Below are 22,694 nucleotides of genomic sequence, written 5' to 3' on the forward strand. Positions count from 1 at the left end.
ATGTTCATCTTGGAGACAGTAATGACTCCAAGATCTCTTTCTGCCACCATGCTCTCAAGAAGGGAGTTTCCCAGCTTATAATTCTCCAATTTAAGGCAAAAGTGAGCAAGGTTCTGTGAAATTCCTTTACAGTACTGATAATGTCATGTTAATATATTATCATGGTAGGATTGGTGTGCTGTTGTAGATGTGAAGGTCTAGGAAACATATGAGGCTAAAATTTTTTGTGATATTGTTATTGACCCAACTAACTAACTATATTATCATAAGGGGTTTTTTGTTTTTTGTTTTTTATACCTAATGCTTTGAATACAAAAAAAATATTGAAATTATGTAATTATTTTCTTCACTGTATAGGCATCTACAAGATATCCTGAAAAGGTTAGCTGCACCAAAATCTTAACATCTATGACTACCCAAGTTTCTGGTTAAAAAAGTTAAGAGACAATGCTGAGAAAAGTACATCTCTCAAGTTTAAAAGAGAATAGAAAGGGACTGAATAAAATATTTTAGGATTTTTCAAGCTTCCTTAAGAGCTAAGTTTCTTCAGTATGTGAGAACAGATCTTAATGCAATAGAAGATGCCATTCTTATTTTACACTAAACGGAATTTTACTTTGTCAGTTTACAGGTTTTTGTTTTATATTAGTTTGTAAGAGTTTGATTGGCATTTAGAATTTTAATCTACTAAAGGCTCTTGGAAAAGTGCAAAGATGTAACGTAAAATCAGTAAGTCAATAATCAATACACTATAAAAACAGCACATGAACAATATATATACCATACATTAAGAGAAACGAAGAGCAAAATGCAAAGAGAGACATCTGACTTGGGAAGGAGAAAGAAAATTAAGGGGTATTAGCCTCCAGGATAGACATCAGAATCTGACAGATTACAGATGAAATTCTGCCACTCAGTCAGAGAAATAGCCAAAAGAATATAAACCAAGATATTCAAGTGAATTAGAAGTGGGACCAAGCAACCTGTAGTAACAGTCAACTGAGAAATTAAATCTATCCTTCTAGCCCAGTAATAGTTTTAGTTTAAGAAAAATATTCAGGGTTTACTTTTCAAACATGGAGGAAGAAAATCTGGGCTATTTAATTTAAAATTAAAACCCAAACCAAAGAATACTATCCCCATACTGATGACTCACTGATATGTTACATCCTGGTCCACCCACTCTGCGTTTGTCTTTGACTTTTAAAGACTGCTGTTCTGTAGGGCCAAGGAGAATACCAGTATATTTGGGTCAACAGAGCAGCAAGATTAAGAAACAGGCCTCATCTACTCAAGAAACTGACTGCATAGTTGTTACCATGCAGTCATTTAGCACTAGTATAAACAAATACTAAGTGACTTGCAAACGATATGGTACTAAAATGGATCAAAGTTTAATCAAATATTTAGAGACATACCAGTACAGGACTCTGAAGCATCTGGCACAGCCAGTCCAACGTTTTCAGACATAGAATTTTCTTGGTGAAATTCATCCAAGCTGTAAAAATAAAATTATAGTAAAACCTGAGGTTTGCAGGATTCAGCTAAAATTAGTAAGTTATTTTTGTTACCATGTTATAAATTACTCAAATTCCAATAATTACCAGAGTTCAGACCTTGAAAAGGTCTTTATGATAAACTGGATCAACTCACAGAAAGAAGAGTTACTGATCACCTTCCTGTCATAAACTATTAAATCAAATTTGAGAAAAGGAACACTATTTTGCTAAGAACAACTTTGTCAAAGCACACAAGGCAGGAAGTATATGTGAAAATTTGCCTTCTACTGGTCACTTGTGGAAGTGGCATGTGTGACATGGTCAACAGAGATGACCTGAGCAGGGTGCGGGGCCCAGGGCAAATCAGCCTGTGCAGGGCCCTACCCCTGGACGCAAGGAAGCCAGCAGCAGATTGGGCGGCAGGGTACCGAGCACCCGGACGTAAAGCCGGCGAAACCACGGAGTCACTGCAGCCGGCTCCACAGGGCCCCCCAAAGCATGGGGCCCAAGGTGGCTGCCTTGATTCGCCCCCCGCTAGGGATGGCCCTGATAGTCAAGCATTGCGCAAAGCCAAACGTCACAGACTTTAAACAGGTTTCTATACTAGCTCTAAAAAGGCTACAGAGTGTGCTGTTGTACTGTGATATTATCACACTTCAGCAATTGAAGATACAAAGCAGTATGAACTCATGGCGCTAGACCATCATCCAAAACCTAAAGTGGCAAAGAAAAGGTTTCAAATGATTTTACATGTTATCCTGCTGTGACAGTTGAGTGAAATACACTGGATTTCATTAGATTTTAATTTTCAGTGAAATGAACTAGTTCTCCAGCAACCAGCATTTTACTCCCTTTGGTCAGTTATCCCCTCTTACCCCTGCAAAATTCCAAGGGAACTAAAATGATACATACAGGGCGTGTCTACACAAAATGCTAATGTTGCAGCACAATAATTCTACCGCACATTAGCACAGCTGGCAAAAACCCTGCTAATGCACTAATGTGCAGTAGAATTACTCTACTGTGCATCAGCGTCACATAAAAAGTGTTCATCTCCACTAACGTGCAGTAGCACCAATTATGGCACATTGTTAGTATGTGTCAGGGGTGCACTGCTAGAGATTTTGGGGGCTGATATCGATAGCCATTTTATAAGGAGGCGTATGGGCCAATACCAATCCGATTTCCGATATGCACCCTGGCGGCTTGAAGAGCAGTGTTCTGCTGGTAAGTCTGTTGTGGTGGAAGGGGAGGAGGAAGGGAAGGGGCATGGAGGGAGGCAGATCCAGGCCCCTGCAATGAAGGAGAAAGTGGGGCTAGGGCTGGGGCAAGGGCTGCCCCACTGGGGTGGGGCGGGGCAGATGTAGGACGGAGCCACGGCTTGTCTGGCCACTATAACCCAGCCACTAGAGACATTTATTCCTTTCTCCCTTGCTTTAGCTCTCCATATTTGTCATTCAGCCAAACAATCCATATTAATAACTCCTATAAAAGATAGAAGATTGCCTTTATTGGCTGTGTAAAGGACAAAGCCCACCTCTGGGGCTATAAAGAAGGTTAAATTAAAAAATACCTACAATTAAAATATAACACCATCGCCTTTTGCTGGCCAAGTTTTAAAAGTGATTTCATCCTGATCTAATTTTGAGTGCTGTGACTAGGATTCTGATTTAAATGGTGCTAACTGAGCAGCTGGAAATTTAGCCTTGTAATTTTGCAGATAAAAAAAAACACCACGTGGAATGTAAAACTGCAATATCCTAATTGCTTTTTTGGTTTCTATTCTTTTTTGCAGAGAACAACTGAAAGTTTCATTTTTTAAATGAAAATGAAAAATGGTTTGCACGCAGCCATAGAACTCATGTTCCAATCTGCCCTGCAAATTAAAAATGGTCCAACGTAAAAAAAAAAAAATAAATAAATAAAAATCAGCAAGTAACACAGAAAATATTGCTTGGGGTCGAACGCAGCTCATTGGACCGAAAGAGTATCTGATCTTCCAACAGCCAGTTTCACACCCCTTGGTCTAATGTTAAGCCACTATTAACATTTTTGGAAAAAGGTGTATTCTTTACTACTGTAGCAATATTAACTCTTCAACTAATCATTGTAGAACACACAACTAGAGAGTTAGCTTTTTTAATGTCAAAATTTGCCAGATTCTGATAGCAGAACAGCATCATCACTGGTAAGATGAGAGCACTTCAGTCAGACCGCTGTCACCTGAATAGTAGCTGCCAAGTACTACAAGGGAGAGTTTGCACCTCCGTATCTACTTCTGAAAATCCTTCTCAGAGGCTTTAGGCTTCAATTCTGTTTCCACCAATTTCCGGTCTGTCAGCAAGACCAGGTCTATTCTGAATAAGGATTATCCATCTTTCAACTGGGTTGCGGATAGTTTCCAATGGGAACTGTCCTACTAACTCATTAGGGGCTTCTTTTTAAAACCCGTCCTATATAACTGTAGGGAACTGAAATGAAACAAATATAACTGCAGTTTATGCAAAAGGCTTACTTTTCAAAGTCTAGACAATGCATGATCTTTCTCTTGACTGCACTCTTTCTGGTTAACACAGCTGCATGGTGATGCTGTTCAAGGGGAGCACACCGTGAACTGGGATCTTCTTTGTCTTCACATTTTCTGTCTTTCCCCTTGTTAACACGATCCTCTACGGACTTCTTAGAATGCTTTACAGTAGTTGTAGATGGTGGCTGGGACAAAAAATAGCAATTAAAGCATAAAATAGTAACCCCTGGCATAAGTGACAGTGTGTAGCACGCAAAAGAATTTTGCTTGGCATGCATGCCTTGGGAAAAGCCAGGGCTGTTCTGCCACAAGGATTGGGCCCCTCTGCCACCTGCCTCTGGCACGCCAACACCTTACAAGTTAAGGTTGTAGGTATTTTTGACATTGCCTAAAAACATTGCTGACCCCTGAACTAAAGCTATTTTGTCTTTAAATGGGAAAAAAGATAACAAGTGGTTCCTCAGATACTTTTCCCTGCGGTAACTTTTAAAGACACCCAGGTCTCAATCTTTTACCACACTCATACTAGCTATGAGATTTACTTTGCCTGGCTAATCAAGGTTTTTAAAAAACAATTCTGTCTTGAAAGTGGCAGCGTATATTAAAAATAGTTTTCCCAGTCCCCAATTTACTTTAATTAAGCTATTTGATCAATTAATTTAACTTCAGAACACTTACATAAAGCAATTTGATGGAGGACTGTCAGAAAACTCTCACAGGAAACCACTAAACTTAAGTTGTGCAAGTTTTAAACTATGACTTTCAAAATTAAAACTTCTTTGCTCTCAGATTTGTAAATTAAGTTAATCAAAGACAATGTATATGCTTCTGAATGTAAATGCAAAAGATCTCAATTGTAATTATGATCATAACATCTTAAGTGTTATACCCTTAATTATCAAGCACTGTACCTGAACTGGTTCCACTCCTGAGGCATCTTGAGCTGCACTGCTACAGCTGACATATCTTATAACACTAATTATTCCCTGAATAGCGATGCGCCTGTGCTCCCTGTAGTGCAAGTCTTCAAGCTCCCTCTCCATTTCACTTATGATTTTCAAGACTGATTCAACTGAAAAAAAGCAATTCCCACAAACTTAACATTTTTAAAGAAATACAGTTCCACCAAAATGTATGAATGCTGGACACATACAAGAACATTGAAAAGATATTGTTGCTAAACTTAAAATGTCAAATTGATCCACAATTGAACTTTGGAGGAATTTCCCCTTCCGTATCATTTGCAGACTACTTGAAGTCCAAACCTTTTTAGTCTGCTCAGAAATAATATCAAGTAAATACATAATTATAGGCAAGTAAGTTTCCATTTAATATGCTGTGCTGAATTTTATTTAACATCATTGCACTTTATGTTCTTCAGTATGATGAGTTTTTTGAGCTTGAAGATGGAGTAGAACAAAACATCTACAGTGCAAACTCATAAGGACAGATTCACAATCAGTGTGAACCATTACAGATCCACTGTAGTTAACATAACTATAACAATTTACATCAGTAGAAGGTCTGGTCTATCAATAGCAGCTAAGGAATCAATTTTTAAGATGCATTTGTGTAACAATTAACGTAATGCATTTCCTGACTAAATGCTCTAGAAGGAGGATCCAAAAGAAAGTGGGCATGCACATATAGGGGGTGTTTATACCTTTATTTATACTTCTATTGTTTTTACAGTATTCCAGAAAGGTATTTGGCAATGGTGGAAAAGGGTAATATCCACCAATGACAGTTTTCTTCATAAGATCAGCTTCGTTTTGAGTTTTAATCCACGTAATAAAGCTTTTTGCTTTGGTATCCTTTGTATATGTTTGACCTTTGTGCCACCCTATTAAAACAAGAGATTTAGGAATTAAAATAAAAGAATTAACCAGGTCGCTTCAATTGGCTTCTATCTACAGAAAAAAAAAAATCAATCTTTTCTTTTCTCTTTCTGCATGTGTCTCAGAGAGGAAATCTAACTGCTTTCCTGTAACTGCTGAAACTTGACTGGTCCCAGGTTTTAATCTATCCAATAAGACTTAGCTACATTAGGGCATGGGGGGAAAAGAGAAAACTTATTTTTTTTTAAGAAATAGAAAACTTAACTGTATCCAACCAGGGACAGACTCCAGAGGATTTTTAAAATTGCTTTTCAGTAAAATGGAAGGAGCATGACAAGGTATGCAACAGCGTAATAGCTGAATTTGCTATAAAAGCAGACTGCTGTTCTTCTGTATCAATAAAACTCACAGAGATATGTAACAGCTCCAGGATCTGATTTTCTAAAATGGTAGATGTATAACCATATACAAATTTATTTGTTTAAAACAAATGCATTTACCTGTAATGAATAACTGACTCTCATTCGATGTTGTAAGATAAATGAGTAAAGGATGTTCAGTGATGTTTCGTACCACTCTCATCTGTGTACACACTAAGCACATCACTAGAGAGAAAGAAAGAAATTCAGTTGGTAATAATATATCGTTAACAGTATTGCAGTTTCAAAGTTTTCTCATATCAAAATGGATACTAAAAACAAAGATAGCTTAGCTCCCGGTTCTACAAACCCTGAAATATATGCTTAATCTTTAACTTTGTGTTAAGGGATTGCCACGTGGAATCTAACTGGATTTGCAGTTGTTAAAGATGCAACAAGGATATCCTGATGTGTGTTAAGCTTATGTGCGTGTGTGTACACAAGATTAGGGCCCTAAACAGCTGTGATACGATTAAAAGTAAGTTTACTTGAAAGATATAGATACGTTTTTCCTCCCTGGAATGTGATATTCAGGTACAGATTAATAATTAGGCAAAACAAACCACCCAGATGCCATAACAGTGTTAACAAAAAACAAGCCTACTCTTTCATTAGGCTACTTACGAGGTGCACTATAATAATTTGAACTTTCCCAGGGATATCAGTTTAGTACCCTACTTGATTTATTCACAAGAACTTAAGTCTTCATGATTTCCCCAGAACATTCGAAACCATTTGAAATCCACATACTGTGTTAGCCCCTAGTTCCTATATTCTAGCAATCAGAACTGGATGTGAAGAGATTTTTTTTAATGATTAAACATTTGGAAGGCAAGAGAGGGGGATGCACTGATTCTATATAATGTGGATTAAAGGATTTCCCTGGAATGTGACAGACCTAGGCTCAAGTCTTTGATCTGAATCTGGCAGAGAAGGGACTTGAAAACAGGTTTCCAATATGAGCTCCAGAAATACTAGGCTATCAGTTATTCTGGTTAGTTTACTGATTGGTCCTTCTCTGTCTTGGTTTTTTCCCATGAAAATTTTGGAAAGGTCTTAATATTACTTTTCTACAATAAACAAAAAAAGAAAGCTTGAAGCTCAGAAGGCGTTGCCCAATGGAAGAACTAACTAGTTCTTTATTATCAGGTACTGGGAAGAAACAGCCAATGCAAACAACTAGAAGTAACAAACAGTTAAAAGTAAGGTACAATTTTACATTTGATTTCACTCATTTTCATGTCAATTCGTTTGAAAAAGAATGTGATTGTTCAAAGAGGTTAACAGCTGTGACACCATTTGTCACAGAAGCCCTACCAATCCATACCCCTTTCCCTTAACCCAGAAACACAGCAGTGACTATTTTATGAGAAACAGCAGTTTATTTCTTTGCCCCTAGCCATGAACTCTCATCATGCTCCACTGGTTAGAGCTGTAGTCACTCAGATCACTGATGTTTCTGTGATGCATACTAATCACTGTTGGCAAGGGAAAGAAAGTGCTATTGAAGGTGGTACAGTTGAACATCAACTTCAGTCATGTTCAAAGCAGAAAAGAAACACCAAATACTAAATACTAGAGAATATAAAAATTCCTTAAAAGCTGCTGCAGTTAATGACATGAAATCAAGTAATCATGCTTAGGAAAAAAATATTCAGTTCGGTCTTTTTAATGAGAGCAGGATAAATAGGGTCTGGATTATCTTGACTAAGCAGTTGGAAAAGATATTCAGAAATATATTAGCCAAGTCAATAGAATTTTAAATAAAACAGAGTATTACTACGTTTCCTAAAGTGCCTTTCAACATGCTTTATCCTTGACATGAAAGTAGTCCCTGGAGTGAATATGCAGTTAATTCCTAATGTTCAGTCAATTCTTAGACTTTGCTAGGATTGCTGATGTGGGTAAAAAGTGTCATTGCAGTCTTTGTGATATGGACTCTTACCTACTAGGGGTCTAGGCTAAAACCATAGACTTGTTTCATACAAAAAAAAAATCTCAGTCTGCGCTACGTACAAATAAGCAGGTTAAAGATGCACATGCTTAATATCCTGCTACCAATCCATCACTTCAGTATATGGTGCAGTTAGATGAAAGTTTTAGATGAAAATTTTCAAACTTGAGTGCTCAAAAGTTATGTGTTCAAATCTCTATTTATGCACAAAATGAAGTGCTTGATTTGTACAGCTGTGCTACTAATGACTTCAGCTGAAGTCTTACCAGTATATTCTCTGAAGTCAAACTATGTGCATTCTCTCTATATATGAGAATTCTGACAATCATATGCATTCTAAAAACAATTAGAATAAAAAGAGCACAAAAATTCTAAAATCCTATTTTCTAGTGCCTATAGATCTGCTTCAAAATGGAATGAAGTCAACGGGAAGTCTCCCACTGATTTCACCGTATGTTTGATCAGGCTCTAGGACCAGTGCATCACGTGACTGCAGTGTAGCTGTTTCTCCCTGGCTGAGAGATCTTATAGTTTTAGGCCACTGTTTATCATCCTGAAGTGACTTAAAATATACATTTACCAAGTGTTCTAACCTATCTTTGCAAGTCCCTCAGAAAAGTGAGCCGAGGGGTAGGTACTACATGCATCTCAATTATATCCAGATTTTGCATGCACTCTCTCATCTTGTCAGCCAGTTCTGACAAGTACCAGGGATCAGGGGAGTACAGTCATGGATGAGAGCTAGCCAATAACTGCATTAGCGCATCTAACGGATGGTGCATGTTTCTCCATTTGTTAGTAGATATTAGTAGCTGGAGGCAGTACTTGGAGCCATTGCTTTTATTAGACAATCATAAAGAAAGCAGAATTTCTATCTCCACCTGGTCAGTATGTTCCTAGCAATGTGTATTGACGTTCCTACAATTATTTCTACCTTAGGTCAACTCAAGAACACAAAGTTCTCTCTTAACAGCTCGATGCAGAAACTGAAGATTATGAACAAACGGGGAGCCTTATTAACCTGATTATCCTTCCAAACACTTCACTAGTGCTCTGTGATTTCCACTAGCTTCATATTGTTTTCTGAGTGGAGTTTAAAGAGTTACTTGTGACATATAAAGCTCTAAATGGCTTTGAACTTGTTTAGTTGAGAGACTACCTCCCCACTATACAGAACTGACATAGCTATAGAGTCAGTGGTCTTTAATGAGAAGGGCTTCACCTCGGAAGACAGAATGGGAGTGTCAGTCAGATGTTCTCTTACGTACTAAGATTCATTCAACTTTGTCTGAACCAGAGCAAAACCTAGATTACTGGGCACATTATGGCATGGTACTGGTTACCAATTTTGTTGAGGGGTGCCTTGTTTGGGTTTGCTTTCATTCAGGTCATTTATTTTTTGATTCGGGATAAGGAAAATCTATACTGCTATTTTTTTTTAAGGTAATGATGTCTGGTGCTCAAAGTTCATGCTCATCTAAGAATGTATTTTGCATTGAAATAAAAAAGAAAATACAATTATCACAATATTATAAAAGATAAATACTTGGGTGAATACGTTCAAACACATCTGGCTGAGATGTGGCAAACAATTCCATTATGAATGGCTGATTTGAGGTCCCATCAATAACATGTACCCAGCGGCTTGTCCAAAAATCTTCACCATGTCCTGTCCAAAACAAACACACACACAATTACACCATTAAAATTATAATTTTTGTCAAATATTTAAAACAATTTTTATTAAAGAAACCTTTCTTTTTTGTCCGTTCAGTCCGTCCCACAAATGTCACAAGGCCAATTATATCACAGGAATGACTGTTCGGTAAGTCATCCAGTTCTGACCTAAAAATAAAAATTGGAGAATTTTTTTTATATATACATATATATATATACATATATATATATATATATATATATATATATATATATATATATATACACACACACACACACACACACACACACACACACACACACACACTTGTTAATGACTCAAAAAGGAAATCACTCAGAAAAATTCCTAAATGACAAACCAAAGAGAAAGGGTGGAGGGGGGGCAAGGGACACAATTATATTTTTTTCTATAATATCATTCAATATTCAATGTTAATTAACAAAAATTCACCCTTCAGGAATTATAGAAATCTTTATTTTACCTAGTTATAAACCGGTATTTAACTTCAGGTAATCTCCATTCCGGTTTAACCACTGATTCGGGAATAACAGTAATTTTAGTTGGAGGATCTCGAAAATTCAGGCTGATTTCTGAGGGGGAAAGAGGAGGGGGAAACAGACAGAACAGTATTTTAAGCATGAAAATGCATTTGAGCAATGGAAAACTTATTTTGACAGAATGAATAAAATGAAACAACTTTATTACATTTTCTAAATTACTAACAAACCCCCTTGATTCTAGATCTCTATGTGGGTAGAGTAAGGACTACAATCATGACAAAGAAAGGGGAAATACATATATAGGAAAAGCACTACATAGACCAGTGGTTCTCAACCTTTTTATACTTGAGACACCACTCAAACACTCAAGGCACTCTTTGAAAAATGCCAGCTCTTAGTTTTCACTCCCTTTCTTGGACTACAGAGCAATTCCCCTGTTGCAAATAATTCAGATCACAACAGGTCAGAATGATTTTAACATTACAGATCCCTATTTAAAAACGGAGTTGATGTGAGTCATGTTTGCACACCGAACAGTGCTAACATTGAATGGCACCCCTGAAAGAATGTCAAGGCACCCAAGGTTGAACCTACTGGTATAGATCAATCTGCTGCTGGCCAGGGAGGCTTTTTTCAGTATGTTCTGTCAACTAGTACTGATATTAATACTGACTGGCTCTTAACCACTCTGTCTACTGGTTTCACCCTCAAAGAGCACCATAATTTTCAGATAAATTCCAAGAGATGAAACAAAAGGGAAGGCAGGTAAAGCCCACTGGCACAAGTTCTGGTATGAGCCCGAGCAGTTAGGAACCAGATGTCATGGGGGCAGAAGACAAAGGAAGTAGAGGTTGCATTGCTATTTCCCTCTCTGTGCCATTCCACGGCATCTGAAAAGTTAAACATAGCAAATAGAATGGTTCAGGCTGTACACAGCTTGGTTAACATCACCATTTTTCATTGGAAACAGGGTTGGGCGATACAAAAAGGGATGGTTTATGGTGTCTGTTTATGCAGGTGATACTCTGAAGGATAAAAGAATATTCAAATCAAGCTATTTTATACATCTTCAACATCTTAGCAATTTACTATAATATGACATTTCACTGACAGGATCATTCTGAAAAATATAACAAAGCAAACGCATTTTCAGATAGATATAAAATGGACCATATCTATTACCCTACAGATTTTTCTGATATTCTTGCAGTTTACAGTACTATTCTCTATTTTTACAGGGCCCATGAAAACAGCTCATCCATCAATCTATGACATGTATTTTTTAAGTAAAAAAAAGAGTAACTCTTTGTTGAAAGGAGAAAAAAAAATACAAGAAATACTGTACACATTTAAGAGGAAAGAAGATGGGTCATTTTTTACAGTACATCTGCAACCTGCAGATGCCCCATGACACTTCACCGAGTTACTGTCTTCATTCTCCTATTGTGTAGCTATTACTATTTACAGCCTCTTGGTCTTACTTCTCATGTTGATTTTGATTGCCCTGTTGTCATTTGCACATTAACGCTTGTGGAATGCCACCAAGCCATTAAAAATGGTTTGTTTACATAAGAAGTCCTCTCAGACTGGCATATTTTATTATGCCCCTTTGCTGCAGGAAGGTCTGTGACAATTTATAATTATAGTTAGGCTCACTTGTAATCATTAACAGTTTTCATTCATCTTCTTCCCCTCCCCCCACACCAAAATCTCCCTGTCTGGCAGAACAGTTCCCTTTCCTGCCAACTCATCATAAACACTTCAGATGCTAAGATCTGGTCTTAAGGCAAAATATATTAGGCAGAAAATACACAGCTTTGAGCAGTACCATATACTGTTTATTTTCATGCAGAGTGGCAACTACATTAGCAAAACTGTCACCACTAATAAAAGACTAAGACATATGCCATCCCTCTCCAGTACACAGCTTTGCTTGATTCAAGGAAATGGAGTGGCTTTTCTGAAAGGGTGTCACTGATTAATTCAAATGCGAGTACATTAGGGAAAGGGAGTCCATTTTCAGGACAGGAGAAAGAATTGCTGATGACAAAGCCTAGGGTGGGGAGGTCAGTACTTTGCACAGAGCACGCTGGCATTCCTTGGCTTTAAATCACACTGGGAAACAGCAGAGAGAAAGTCATTTCCTTCCTCAACAGAATCAGAATATCAGAATAGTGCCATAGGGCTCCCTATGGCACTATTACTTCAGTGCATTGGACAGAAGTCACAGACACAAAGGGAGTACTTAACGCACCCACCCAGGCTGGGTGCTACACTAACACAGAATATGAACAGATCTGTTTTGCTGCTTTAAAAAATGTGGGGTTGGGCTGTGCCTAGAAAGCATGCATCAACTGCTATGATCTCATACTTTCCTTTGCTGGATCCTGCAGTGGTGCAACTTAGCTAAGTCACCCTAACTTGGATAATGAATGAAGCAGGGGTAAAGCTGGAGTGGTTTTGCTACACTTGTGTTGCTACAGAATCATGCAGGTTAACAGCTGCATCATACCAGCTTATATGAGTATTCTCCACACACACGCTTACCAAAACTGAAAAATCTGTCCTTTCTAAAGGCCTAAATTTCTGTCCAGAAAAATACCCTAATAAAATACTTCAATGTGGAGAACCAGAAGAATTCTTCCAACGCCTGCACCTCAAAGAATATTTCCACAACCAAACTGAACCCACTCCCAACAACAACTCATCCTCTGACAACATTCAGGAAAGGATCAATGCCAAAAAGCCCAAAAAAACATCAGATTGGACACCTCACAGTGGACGAAACCCTAACCCTGACCGCTACATTGACTGCTTCAGGGAAAGAATGAACAATGAAATAATCAGCAACACACACCACCACAACAACCTCTCTCTACCAGAGAAAAAGGCCATAGAAGATCTAACCACCAAATAGTATTTAACCAGCAGATACAGGAGGAGCCATAGTCATCCTAAACCGTGAGGATTACATAAAGGAAGCCAAGAGACAGCTCTCTGACACCACCTACTACAAAGAACTACAAGAAGAGCCTACTCCCCTTTTCACCAAAAAACTCAACAATACCATCAAATCATTTCCATCAAGATTACAAGAAAAACTACAGACCTTGATCCCCCCCGCCACCTAACCCAGGGACTTTTTACATGCTCCCTAAAATCCACAAACAAGTGAACCCTGGCAGACCTATCATATTCAACCATGGGACCCTAACTGAGGAAATATCAGGTTTCGTTGAATCCATCCTAAAACTGCTTGTCACCCACAGAGCAAGTTTTGTACAAGACACTACAGACTTGCTACGGAAACTTAAAAAAATAGACCACCTTCCCAGCAACACACTCCTAGCCACCATGGAAGTTACCCACCTATATACCAACATCCCACACCAGGATGGCATCCAAGCCTGCCTTACATATCTACAGGAACAAGATTACAACCCAGAATACAGACCCAAAGATATTACTGAGCTTATACACTTCATCCTCACACACAACAATTTCACTTTTAATAATCAACACTTCCTCCAGAAGATGGAAACAGCTATGGGCACTAAAATGGCCCCACAGTATGCCAACCTTTTTATAAGCCACCTGGAAGAAGACTTCCTCAAGAACTGCACCATCAAACCCTTACTATACCTAAGATACATCAATGACATCTTCATCATTTGGACTGAAAACCTGCAATATCTGATTGAGTTCCATCAGAAATTCAACAGTCACCATCCCTCCATCCAACTTTCTTTAGAATACTCCAGCACCAACATCCCCTTTTTAGACACAATGATGAGTATCCAGAAGGGTAAAATACAGACCACGGTATACAAGAAACCCACAGACCAACATACATATCTGCACAGAACCAGCAATCACCCGAAACACACCAAAAAACCTGTGATATACAGCCAAGCCCTCAGAAACCACCGCATCTGTACTGAAGAGAACACCCGGGATTGCCACCTCACCAATCTTAAAAAGGCTTTCACCCAGCAAGGACACTCCTCCAGAGAGGTAGATCACATGTTTGAAAGAACCCCCTGGATACCACGTGAAGAACTGCTGCAGTACAGAAGAAAAACACCCATAAATTGCACACCGCTGGTTATGACCTATCACCCCTCCCTTGAACCTGTACGGAAAATCCTCAAAAAATTGCAACCCATACTACGCAGAGACCCTGTTCTTAAAAAGATCTTCCCAGAGCCACCCATCCTAGCCTTCAAACAAGCACCAAACCTCGCCAACCTCATCACCAGAAGCAAACTTCCTCAAGCCCAGAACACACCAAAAGGATCCAGACCGTGCCAGGACAAGAAATGTAAAACCTGCCCACACATCTCCACTACCCCCACAATTACTACACCCCACAACAGAGCCATCAGCATCCCAGGATCTTACAGCTGCACCTCCAGAAATGTGATATACCTCATCCAGTGCACCAAATGCCCTGATGGAAGATATGTAGGAGAAACCAAACAACAACTGCGCACCAGAATGTGTGCACACTGGAAATCTATCAAAGACAGAAACACCCAATTACCAGTGGGGGCACAATTCTCACAGGAGGGCCACTCTCTCTCCAATCTCTCAGTCCTGATCCTCAAGGGAAACTTACACAACACTTCCCAGAGACGAGCCTATGAGCTCCATTTCATCAACCTGCTGCATACTAGAGATCATGGACTAAACAAAGACATTGGATTTTTGACACATTATAATCTTCCTGGCAACCGACTCCCCAGCCCAGCCCCTGGCTTCTTTACTTTTCATTCCATCCAGGAAGAGCACACACCAACACACCACCCTTCTTTATACAGCTACACTTCATTGAATCGGAACAGATTTCTGGAATACTTAACCAATTGTAGCAAATCTCTTCATCTGCGAATCCCTTGGGGTTGGCTGTGTTTTACATGCATAATTGGTTTTGACAGCATACTGTTCAAGTAGAAGCACTGTGCCAACCTTTATACTGTTATACCATTCAGGACATAAGGAATTCCACAAAACCACTGACATCATGCCTGAACTGTCAGCAACTTCAAAATAAGCCTAAGAGAGGGGGGAAAAAATAAGCGTTTGACCTTTGGTAACACAAAAGAGAACTGTTGTTTTTAAATAACTATTACAATTCCCGCTGACTTCACAGTAGTTTGCTTAGTAGTTTCAATACTAGTCACACTTACTTGAAGCCATAGTTAGCACCAAGAGGTTAAATTCAACAAGAGGAGTGCAAGAAATCTATACCTCCCTGCATGAGAATCCAACTGATGTAATTATTTCTGTTCTTAGCACTGCTAGGTGCTGAAAGGAACAGAAAGAGTTACAATCAGTTTCACCTTAATCTGTTCCTCTTTTAGGTGGTTAAGAAAATACCCTGGGTAGGGGTACACAAGAAAATAAAAATAGAAAATGCAGAGAAAAAGTAAAGTGGATTATTAGCTCATCAGGCATCAATAAAGATTTATGAAAAAGAGGGTCTTAATGGCATTAGTGCACCATTCACGTTAATAAAGATACTTGCAATCTTTAAAGGATCAAACTAACAACTTATTACTCACTCTGCACCTTAAAGACATTTTTCTCTCCCCAAATAAACACACAGATTCAACCACTGAAAAGACAATTTGTCACGATACTCTAGAAAACTTCGTTATCCGTGATGAAGTACATCTTGCATTCAAAAGCTTGCCTAACTATCCCAACTACATGTTTGGCTCAATAAAACATCACCCTCAGAAATCCTTGCTGCTTGCATAAATGCTAGACCATCACGGCTACATCATTACTCTTACACTACTGTTATTTGTGACTGTCCCCGTCACCAAACTGCAGGTTCAATCATGAAATCATACCTACCTGGATTTATCAGTTCCATATTTTAAATGGCTACGCTTGTATAAAAGTAACATTTTTAGAGTTTATTTGTTACTGAATGCATGAACCTTAACCATATGGTAATTAAATTGCTTCCATACATTTTAGAGCTACTCATATGAGAGGTCTAATTCATGTTGCTCTTTTACCTGATATGGAACGTCCAGGCTTTTGTCAGGTTTCCCATAGTACCTTAGTCTAGATTTGTGCATGACTCTCACAAGCAAGGGAGGGAAGTGAATTCTGCTTCTCCAGCTCATTTCCAGATGACCAAGGGAGATTAATTTGGATGCTATGGAAAAATCAAAATGATAAAATAGTTCATAACGTCAGAACTTAACATGTCTGGTGGCAAACATGCTGCATACATTGCATCTGTGGCAAACTATTTGGTAAGTGAACAAAATGTTGTGCATTTTTATAAAGTTTCTATCATAAGAAACTGTTTGCTAATGTTACACATGTTGGAACTGAGTTCTCAGTCATTTGTTCATAGCACAGACTATACTTTTAAATTGTGGTGACATACGTCTAAAGCACAAGTACCACATTTGCAGCACATAAACCATCACCACGAGCAGCGGAAAACTATTCTAAAACATACACAGTTCAAAGAATGAGGCCCCTGGTCATGCAGCAAGTTCTGCGTGACAGCATCTGGCACTTCTCTACACCGAGCACAATTCACACCTCCATGCACTGGCAGGGGCCTGTAGCAAATATCTCCTTACGGGACCTGCAGGCACTGCAGTTCAGATATTTCAGCTCAGATTTTACTTCAAGTATGGATGTAGGCCCCTGTTTAAAAATAATATTCTGAGAAAACATTTTTGGGCACCCTAAAAGATCAGGGACCAGCCAGTGGCTCTTAATTTAAAATGTTTTCCCAAATATCTAGAAACAAAGCAGGGATATATTTTAACTATGATGCAATCTAGGTTGTTTATGTTTGGTGGGCAGGAAACATAACCTTTCATTTGTTGAGATCAAACATATTTGTTAAGCAAACAACACAATAGGGTCCGACCTCTGATCCGGGGTTTTTTCTCTCTCCTTCTCATGCACTGCTTTGTGCACATCCTTTCACAGCATCAAATGACGTGAGTTTCAGCTCACTAAAGCTCATGTTATCCATCTAAGGTAAGTAACCGTTAATCAACAAACAACAGAAATAATTTCTGTGACTGTTGTGGACCCCGTCAAACAAAGGTAACAGAAGATGTTTCCCAAGGTATGGCCTCTTGAGAAATGCCAGCTAGGTGATCCATAGGACAGATCAATTTTCCATGGCCTGGATTCTGGGCCTGACACTGTGGCCCCTGCTACATGTTACACACATTATGCAATAAACTGGTTAATCATACAAGAAATGTAGGCTGGCCACACGTGCAAAGTAATTATCACATGATAAAAATCACTACCCAACTACAAAGAAGAGCCAACCATCTACGAAGTTAGTGCTTGAAAATGCATACCAACTCGATAGCTGCTTTCTATCCAGCTTTCATTTGAACGTATAGCAATGCCCAGTGAACAAGACCCTAAGGTGAATTCATAGAATCACAGAGAAGCAGAGCTGGAAGGGACCTTCAGAGGTCATCTAGTCCAACCCCCTGCCTGAGGCAGGATCATTCCTATTCAAACCATCCTATACAGATCCATAATTTAAACTCTTGGTAAAACTGCCATTAGCCCTGCCATGGGTAACAGGAAATCATGGTAGCCAACATCCTGCTTCTGTTAATATATACTTATGAGATCCTAGGGAGAAGGCCATGCCCCCCCTGCAGAGGAATGCAACCACGACCCCCCAGTCCATACCAATCGGACCAGGGGATAAAATTCTTTTGACCCTAACTCTCCTGAGCGATTTTACCCTGAGCAGAGGGGCAAAACCCTCTAGCCATGAATCTCTGGCTTTGGTCCTAGCAAAAGCATGGGCATAGCACAGATACAACCCCTAGCTCTGACTGCAGCCAACACCCAATGTCTCTGAGGGAGGCTTAAAAAAACCCTGATGCAGGTAGCAGGAAGTGGGGGAAAGCAGGCCCAGAAGCCTGGGAAATCCTCATAGTAGGACATAGGCATAGCTATGCCCAGGCCATCCCTGACCAGTGCCTGATCAACCTCCTCTTGAACCTCTCCAGTGATGGCGAGTCCACAACTCCCCACAGCATCTCTTCCACAGCCTCACTGCTCTAGAAGTGAAGACGCTTTTCCTGAGATCCGACTTAAACCTACTTGGCTGCAACTTCAGGCCACAGGTTCAGGCCAACTGCAGCAAGAGAGAAGGGGCACTTTCCCTCCTCTTTATGGCAGCCCTTCAAGTATTTGAAGACTGCTAACAGGTCCCCTCTCAATCGCCTTTCAGACTAGCCAATCATGGTGAGCTCCTTCAGCCTCTTCTCACGTGACCGTGCAATCATCTTTGGCGCCGGCCTCTGGACTCTCACGAACGTCTCCACGTCCTTTTTGAAACGTGGCTCCCAGAAGCACAGCCGAGACTCCAGACAAGGCCTAACTGGTGCCGAGGAGAGAGGTGCTACCACCGCCCACGTGCCAGCGCCACTCACCCTCGACGTCAACCTGGCCCGGTGGCTGCTCGACCACCCACAGGTCGCCGTACGGGTCGTCGGTGTTCCACAGGGGAAGGAAATGCTTCCTCCCGCCCTTCAGGGGCAGCCGGCAGCTCTCGGCGGGTGGCGCCCTCCAGCCCAGGGCTGCAGCCGGGAGGTCGCCCACCACCTCCAGCTGCTCCAGGCACAAGAAGCCGCGGCCCAGCTGCCGCTCATCGTATAGGTAGGAGCAGCGCACGACTCGCACCTGGCAGCCGGCCCGCAGGGCACCGCGCTGCACCAGGCGGTGCAGGGGGGGCACCAGGTAGCACTGGCGCTGGCAGGTGCCGTCCGCCAGGGTCACGTCATAGTGGTACTGGGGGCAGAAGGGGGCCGAGGCAGCCGCTCCGGGACCCCCGCCCAGGTACCGCTCCACAGCCACCACCGCTAGGGGCGGGGCAGGCTGCGCGGCTGGGTCCAGGGGCCACTCCTGGGTCACCCTCTGCAGCCAGGTGCCCTGCAGCCCCGCCCCCACCTCCTCCACAGCAGCACGGGGGGTGCTGCCCGGCTCCTGCATGGCAGCGCGCCCCTCACAGCGCCCGAGGCGGCGGTACGCGCGACCGGGCCTGACCCACTCCCGTCCCCTCAACGCGCAGGCCCGCGCGCCGCCACGCTCCAAACGCCGAACGGCCGCGTGCGGGGCGGGGCGGGGCCGCGTGCGAGACGTCCGACGGCCGCGCGGGGGGGCGGGGCCACGTTCCAAACGGCCAACTTCCGCGTGCGGGGGGCGGGGCCGCGCTCGAAACCGCCAACTGCCGCGCGCCGGCCCCGCCCCCCCCGCCCTTGGGACTCCTCAGTGGCCCGCGGGGCTGTGTCCGCCTGTCGCCCTCTCCCCGCAGCCGGCGGTAGCCATCGCTAGCTGTTGCTCCTCTCTGGCTCCAGCTGCCTCTTGCTTTTCTTTTTAATCGGTCGCTATTGCTAATGGCTGTCGTGACAGGTCTCCATCCACAGTTGGCTGGAGCCGCCTACTGCTAATCAGTCACTACCTCTGGCTAACGACCCGGCGATCACTACCTCTTCCATCGCTACCTATCCACACAGCGAGCTACTGCTAATTGCTGTGGGCGTATATACACCGATTTACTTATCCGATTCATCGACTCTGCTCGGTGACCTGAGGCATGCTGCACGCAGTTGTCTATGTGGCGAAATGCACGTCAGCGCACAGAAAATGGCAGCGCGCTTGTACATGAGCGCACCTCTGAGGTGTTTTCGTTCAAAAGCACGCCGTCTGCTTTCCGCAGCGTTTTGCTGCTTATACACGTGCGTGTGGCACAGCGCAGCGCGCCTCAGCTCACGTGCGGAGCAGGCTCGACGCGTCGGGTCCGCTCGGAAGCGGCGGATCGCCGGCATGGCACATCCACGGATAAAGTGCCTTGTCTGCCTAACGCTCTGGCGGCGCGTATATCTGCCCATGGGTAGCTATAGCTCTTGCTATTAGTCTTGCTACTTGTCTAAGGCTAGCTGTATCAATCGCTATCGACTGCTCTCAATCAGTCGATCAATAGCTGGACTGCTATCTATCGCTATCTGTCTCTCTCTACTCTGGTTAATGTGTCAGGTGCAGAGCTACCCTGCCCTTCTCCCCACCTGGTATTTCCAGGGCTCCAGTCTGTTCCCTTTTAGCCCTCGTTTCACTGCGTCCAGCAAGCCACACTTCTTTGGACTTGCCTGTTCTACCAAAAGAGCCTTTCTCTGCATCTGATGCAGTCTTTCCTGGACAGGAACGATCAGAATTGCACCCGGCTGGGGTCTTTTTGGCGCGTTGCACCATGGTATTACCTGACTTTGTTTGAAACAAAACCCCCAGACCTGTGAGCAGCCAGTGGCCTGAGGTCTTCCCCCTTTTCAGGTGTTCCCAGCTAATGAGCATCTAACAGCAATTCTGGTTATCAATCTCTCAAGTGCACGACCTTGCACTTTTTAATATTGAATTTTATCCCACTGCTGTGACTCCAGTGCTATTCTTCTCTTCTTGTAAAACAGTTCCATCCTCCTGCGTGTTTACTATCCTACCAGGTTTGGTGCCATCCACAAATCCGATCACAGCTGAAGGTTTCCTGCAGAAATCTAACAGATGTGAGAGGAAGCAGAAGCAGCACAAAGTGTACAGAAGGATTTGAAAGTCCAAATGACTTCTGGAAACCATAAAAGAGCCCTTATTCGGGCTGCAGGTAGCTCCTCTCGCTGCACCTACTGCTTACAAGCATGGCTGCTTGAAGACTGACATGTTTCGCACGTAGGAACAGAAGGAGCTCTGTGAACCACAGTTTGAGATCTGTTAAATACATCAGCCTGCTGCTTTTCAGACAGTGGACTATTTGCTTTAAGGGAAACAGTGGAAACCCCTATGGCTTAGATGATTTAAAACCAAGAAAAATGCAAGAAAATGTATGAAAACAGTCCTTCACTGAGTGGTTGCCCCAGGATTTCTGCAGATCTCTATAATCATTCCTTAATGAGAAAATTTGCAAACAAGACAAGAATATTCGGTGGATTTACATTTAATTTAGATTGCGAAAGCAACAAATTTTGTTGCATTTGTTAAGCCCACACATGCCACTAACATGCTTAAATGCCTTATAAAACAGGATCTATTGGAGTAAATATTTTCATTAAATTCACACTGGTTGAAGATTTCACATAAACCATATTATCAGACCTTTCCCAGAGGTTTGCTACATAAGCTTTCAACTAGAAAATGGCTCACCAGTTCTAATGGGAAAAGCTGTGGGTTACTTGCAGATTCCCTGCAATCAACATGCTTTCAGTGCCTCCAGAGGTAAATGCTTGTCCTGTAGGGTGTCTTGCTTATGGCAATGCTATGTACTTATGCTTAAAACTTTTTGGGAAGGATTTCCATGTCTATAAATCATGCAGGTTTGACTCAGAAAAATGCTGTGGATGCATAGGGTCTGCACACTGAAAGGCAGCTATTTGTGATGGTACAGATCACAATTTCTAATTCTGAATAAACCTTTATGCCTCATGCTGGAGCTCCCACTGTCTGGTTCCTGAAGGGGTTTTTTTTTTTCCCAGAGCAAGGGTTCAGCCACACAACAGAATCAGAACTGAACGGGATGAAGCTGCTTTAGGCCTCAGTTCTCTTTACGTTTTTTCCCCTGGTGTGTGAAACTGTTAGCAATGGAAGAAAGTACCCATCCCTGCTTATGAGTCTATCCAAAAGTTTCCCTAAGAGCATTCCAGTACGTCTGATCACCATATGGCGTGTGACTGTACATTAGACAGGTTGCAATCATCCTGAGAAAGGCAGCCTTTGACTTCTTTAGAAATACCTTCACAGTCCGTAAGGAAGAGAAAGGTAGCAATGTCTGGACCATTGATGCTTACCGTGTACTGAGCTGGCAAACCATGTGCTTCACGACAGGCATGGAAGTAGATCACTGAATGGGATTGCCCATGCTTAACATTTAGGAAACTTTTCCTGAATTGGCCTGGAATGCTGAGCACTTTGTAGGCTCTCCCACTTGGGCCTAAATTCCAAGTATTTAGGTGAATAGGAGATGTGCTTCTGATTGCTCTGGCATACATCACAAAGATCAATCCCAGTGTTCTCACAACCACAGTGAATGTGTGCGTCGCTCAACAGCACAACACCGTGCCAGTCTCAGTGTTTTTGGCCGATTGCTTACATTATAAAAAAAAATCAGTTCTTGTCAAATGCATATTGGTTAAGTGCATAAACCACTTAAGTGTGTAGTATCCTTTCGCTCCAATGTCCACTTTGTAAATTAATTGTAATAATGGGAGCCAGGAGTAAAGA

The 22,694-nt window shown here is 41.7% G+C and overlaps 1 protein-coding gene across 3 annotated transcripts in view; it reads right to left on the bottom strand.

The window, feature by feature from the left end:
- The window catches only part of LOC132243286 (RPA-related protein RADX-like), a 31,666-nt gene extending 11,557 nt beyond the window's left edge, over positions 1 to 20,109 (bottom strand). Inside the window, exons 1-11 of one of the 3 annotated variants that reach the window (XR_009455794.1) lie at positions 18,869 to 19,579; positions 16,445 to 16,587; positions 15,278 to 15,470; positions 10,397 to 10,505; positions 9,991 to 10,082; positions 9,784 to 9,906; positions 6,365 to 6,469; positions 5,690 to 5,869; positions 4,938 to 5,098; positions 4,015 to 4,211; positions 1,419 to 1,498 (exon numbers count right to left, since the gene is read on the bottom strand). Coding sequence is in view for 2 of the 3 variants with exons in the window: in XM_059715360.1 (XP_059571343.1) it covers positions 1,419 to 1,498; positions 4,015 to 4,211; positions 4,938 to 5,098; positions 5,690 to 5,869; positions 6,365 to 6,469; positions 9,784 to 9,906; positions 9,991 to 10,082; positions 10,397 to 10,505; positions 15,278 to 15,470; positions 16,445 to 16,587; positions 18,869 to 19,427 (1,942 nt within the window). In the remaining variant the exon portion in view is untranslated. Of the gene's footprint in view, positions 1 to 1,418; positions 1,499 to 4,014; positions 4,212 to 4,937; positions 5,099 to 5,689; positions 5,870 to 6,364; positions 6,470 to 9,783; positions 9,907 to 9,990; positions 10,083 to 10,396; positions 10,506 to 15,277; positions 15,471 to 16,444; positions 16,588 to 18,868; positions 19,580 to 20,024 lie in introns of those variants that run through there. The other 2 variants (XM_059715361.1, XM_059715360.1) reach the window with 2 other exon arrangements.
- Between the last annotated feature and the right edge of the window lie 2,585 nt (positions 20,110 to 22,694).

This window comes from Alligator mississippiensis, chromosome 11 (assembly GCF_030867095.1).
Source record: "Alligator mississippiensis isolate rAllMis1 chromosome 11, rAllMis1, whole genome shotgun sequence".
NCBI lineage: Eukaryota > Metazoa > Chordata > Crocodylia > Alligatoridae > Alligator > Alligator mississippiensis.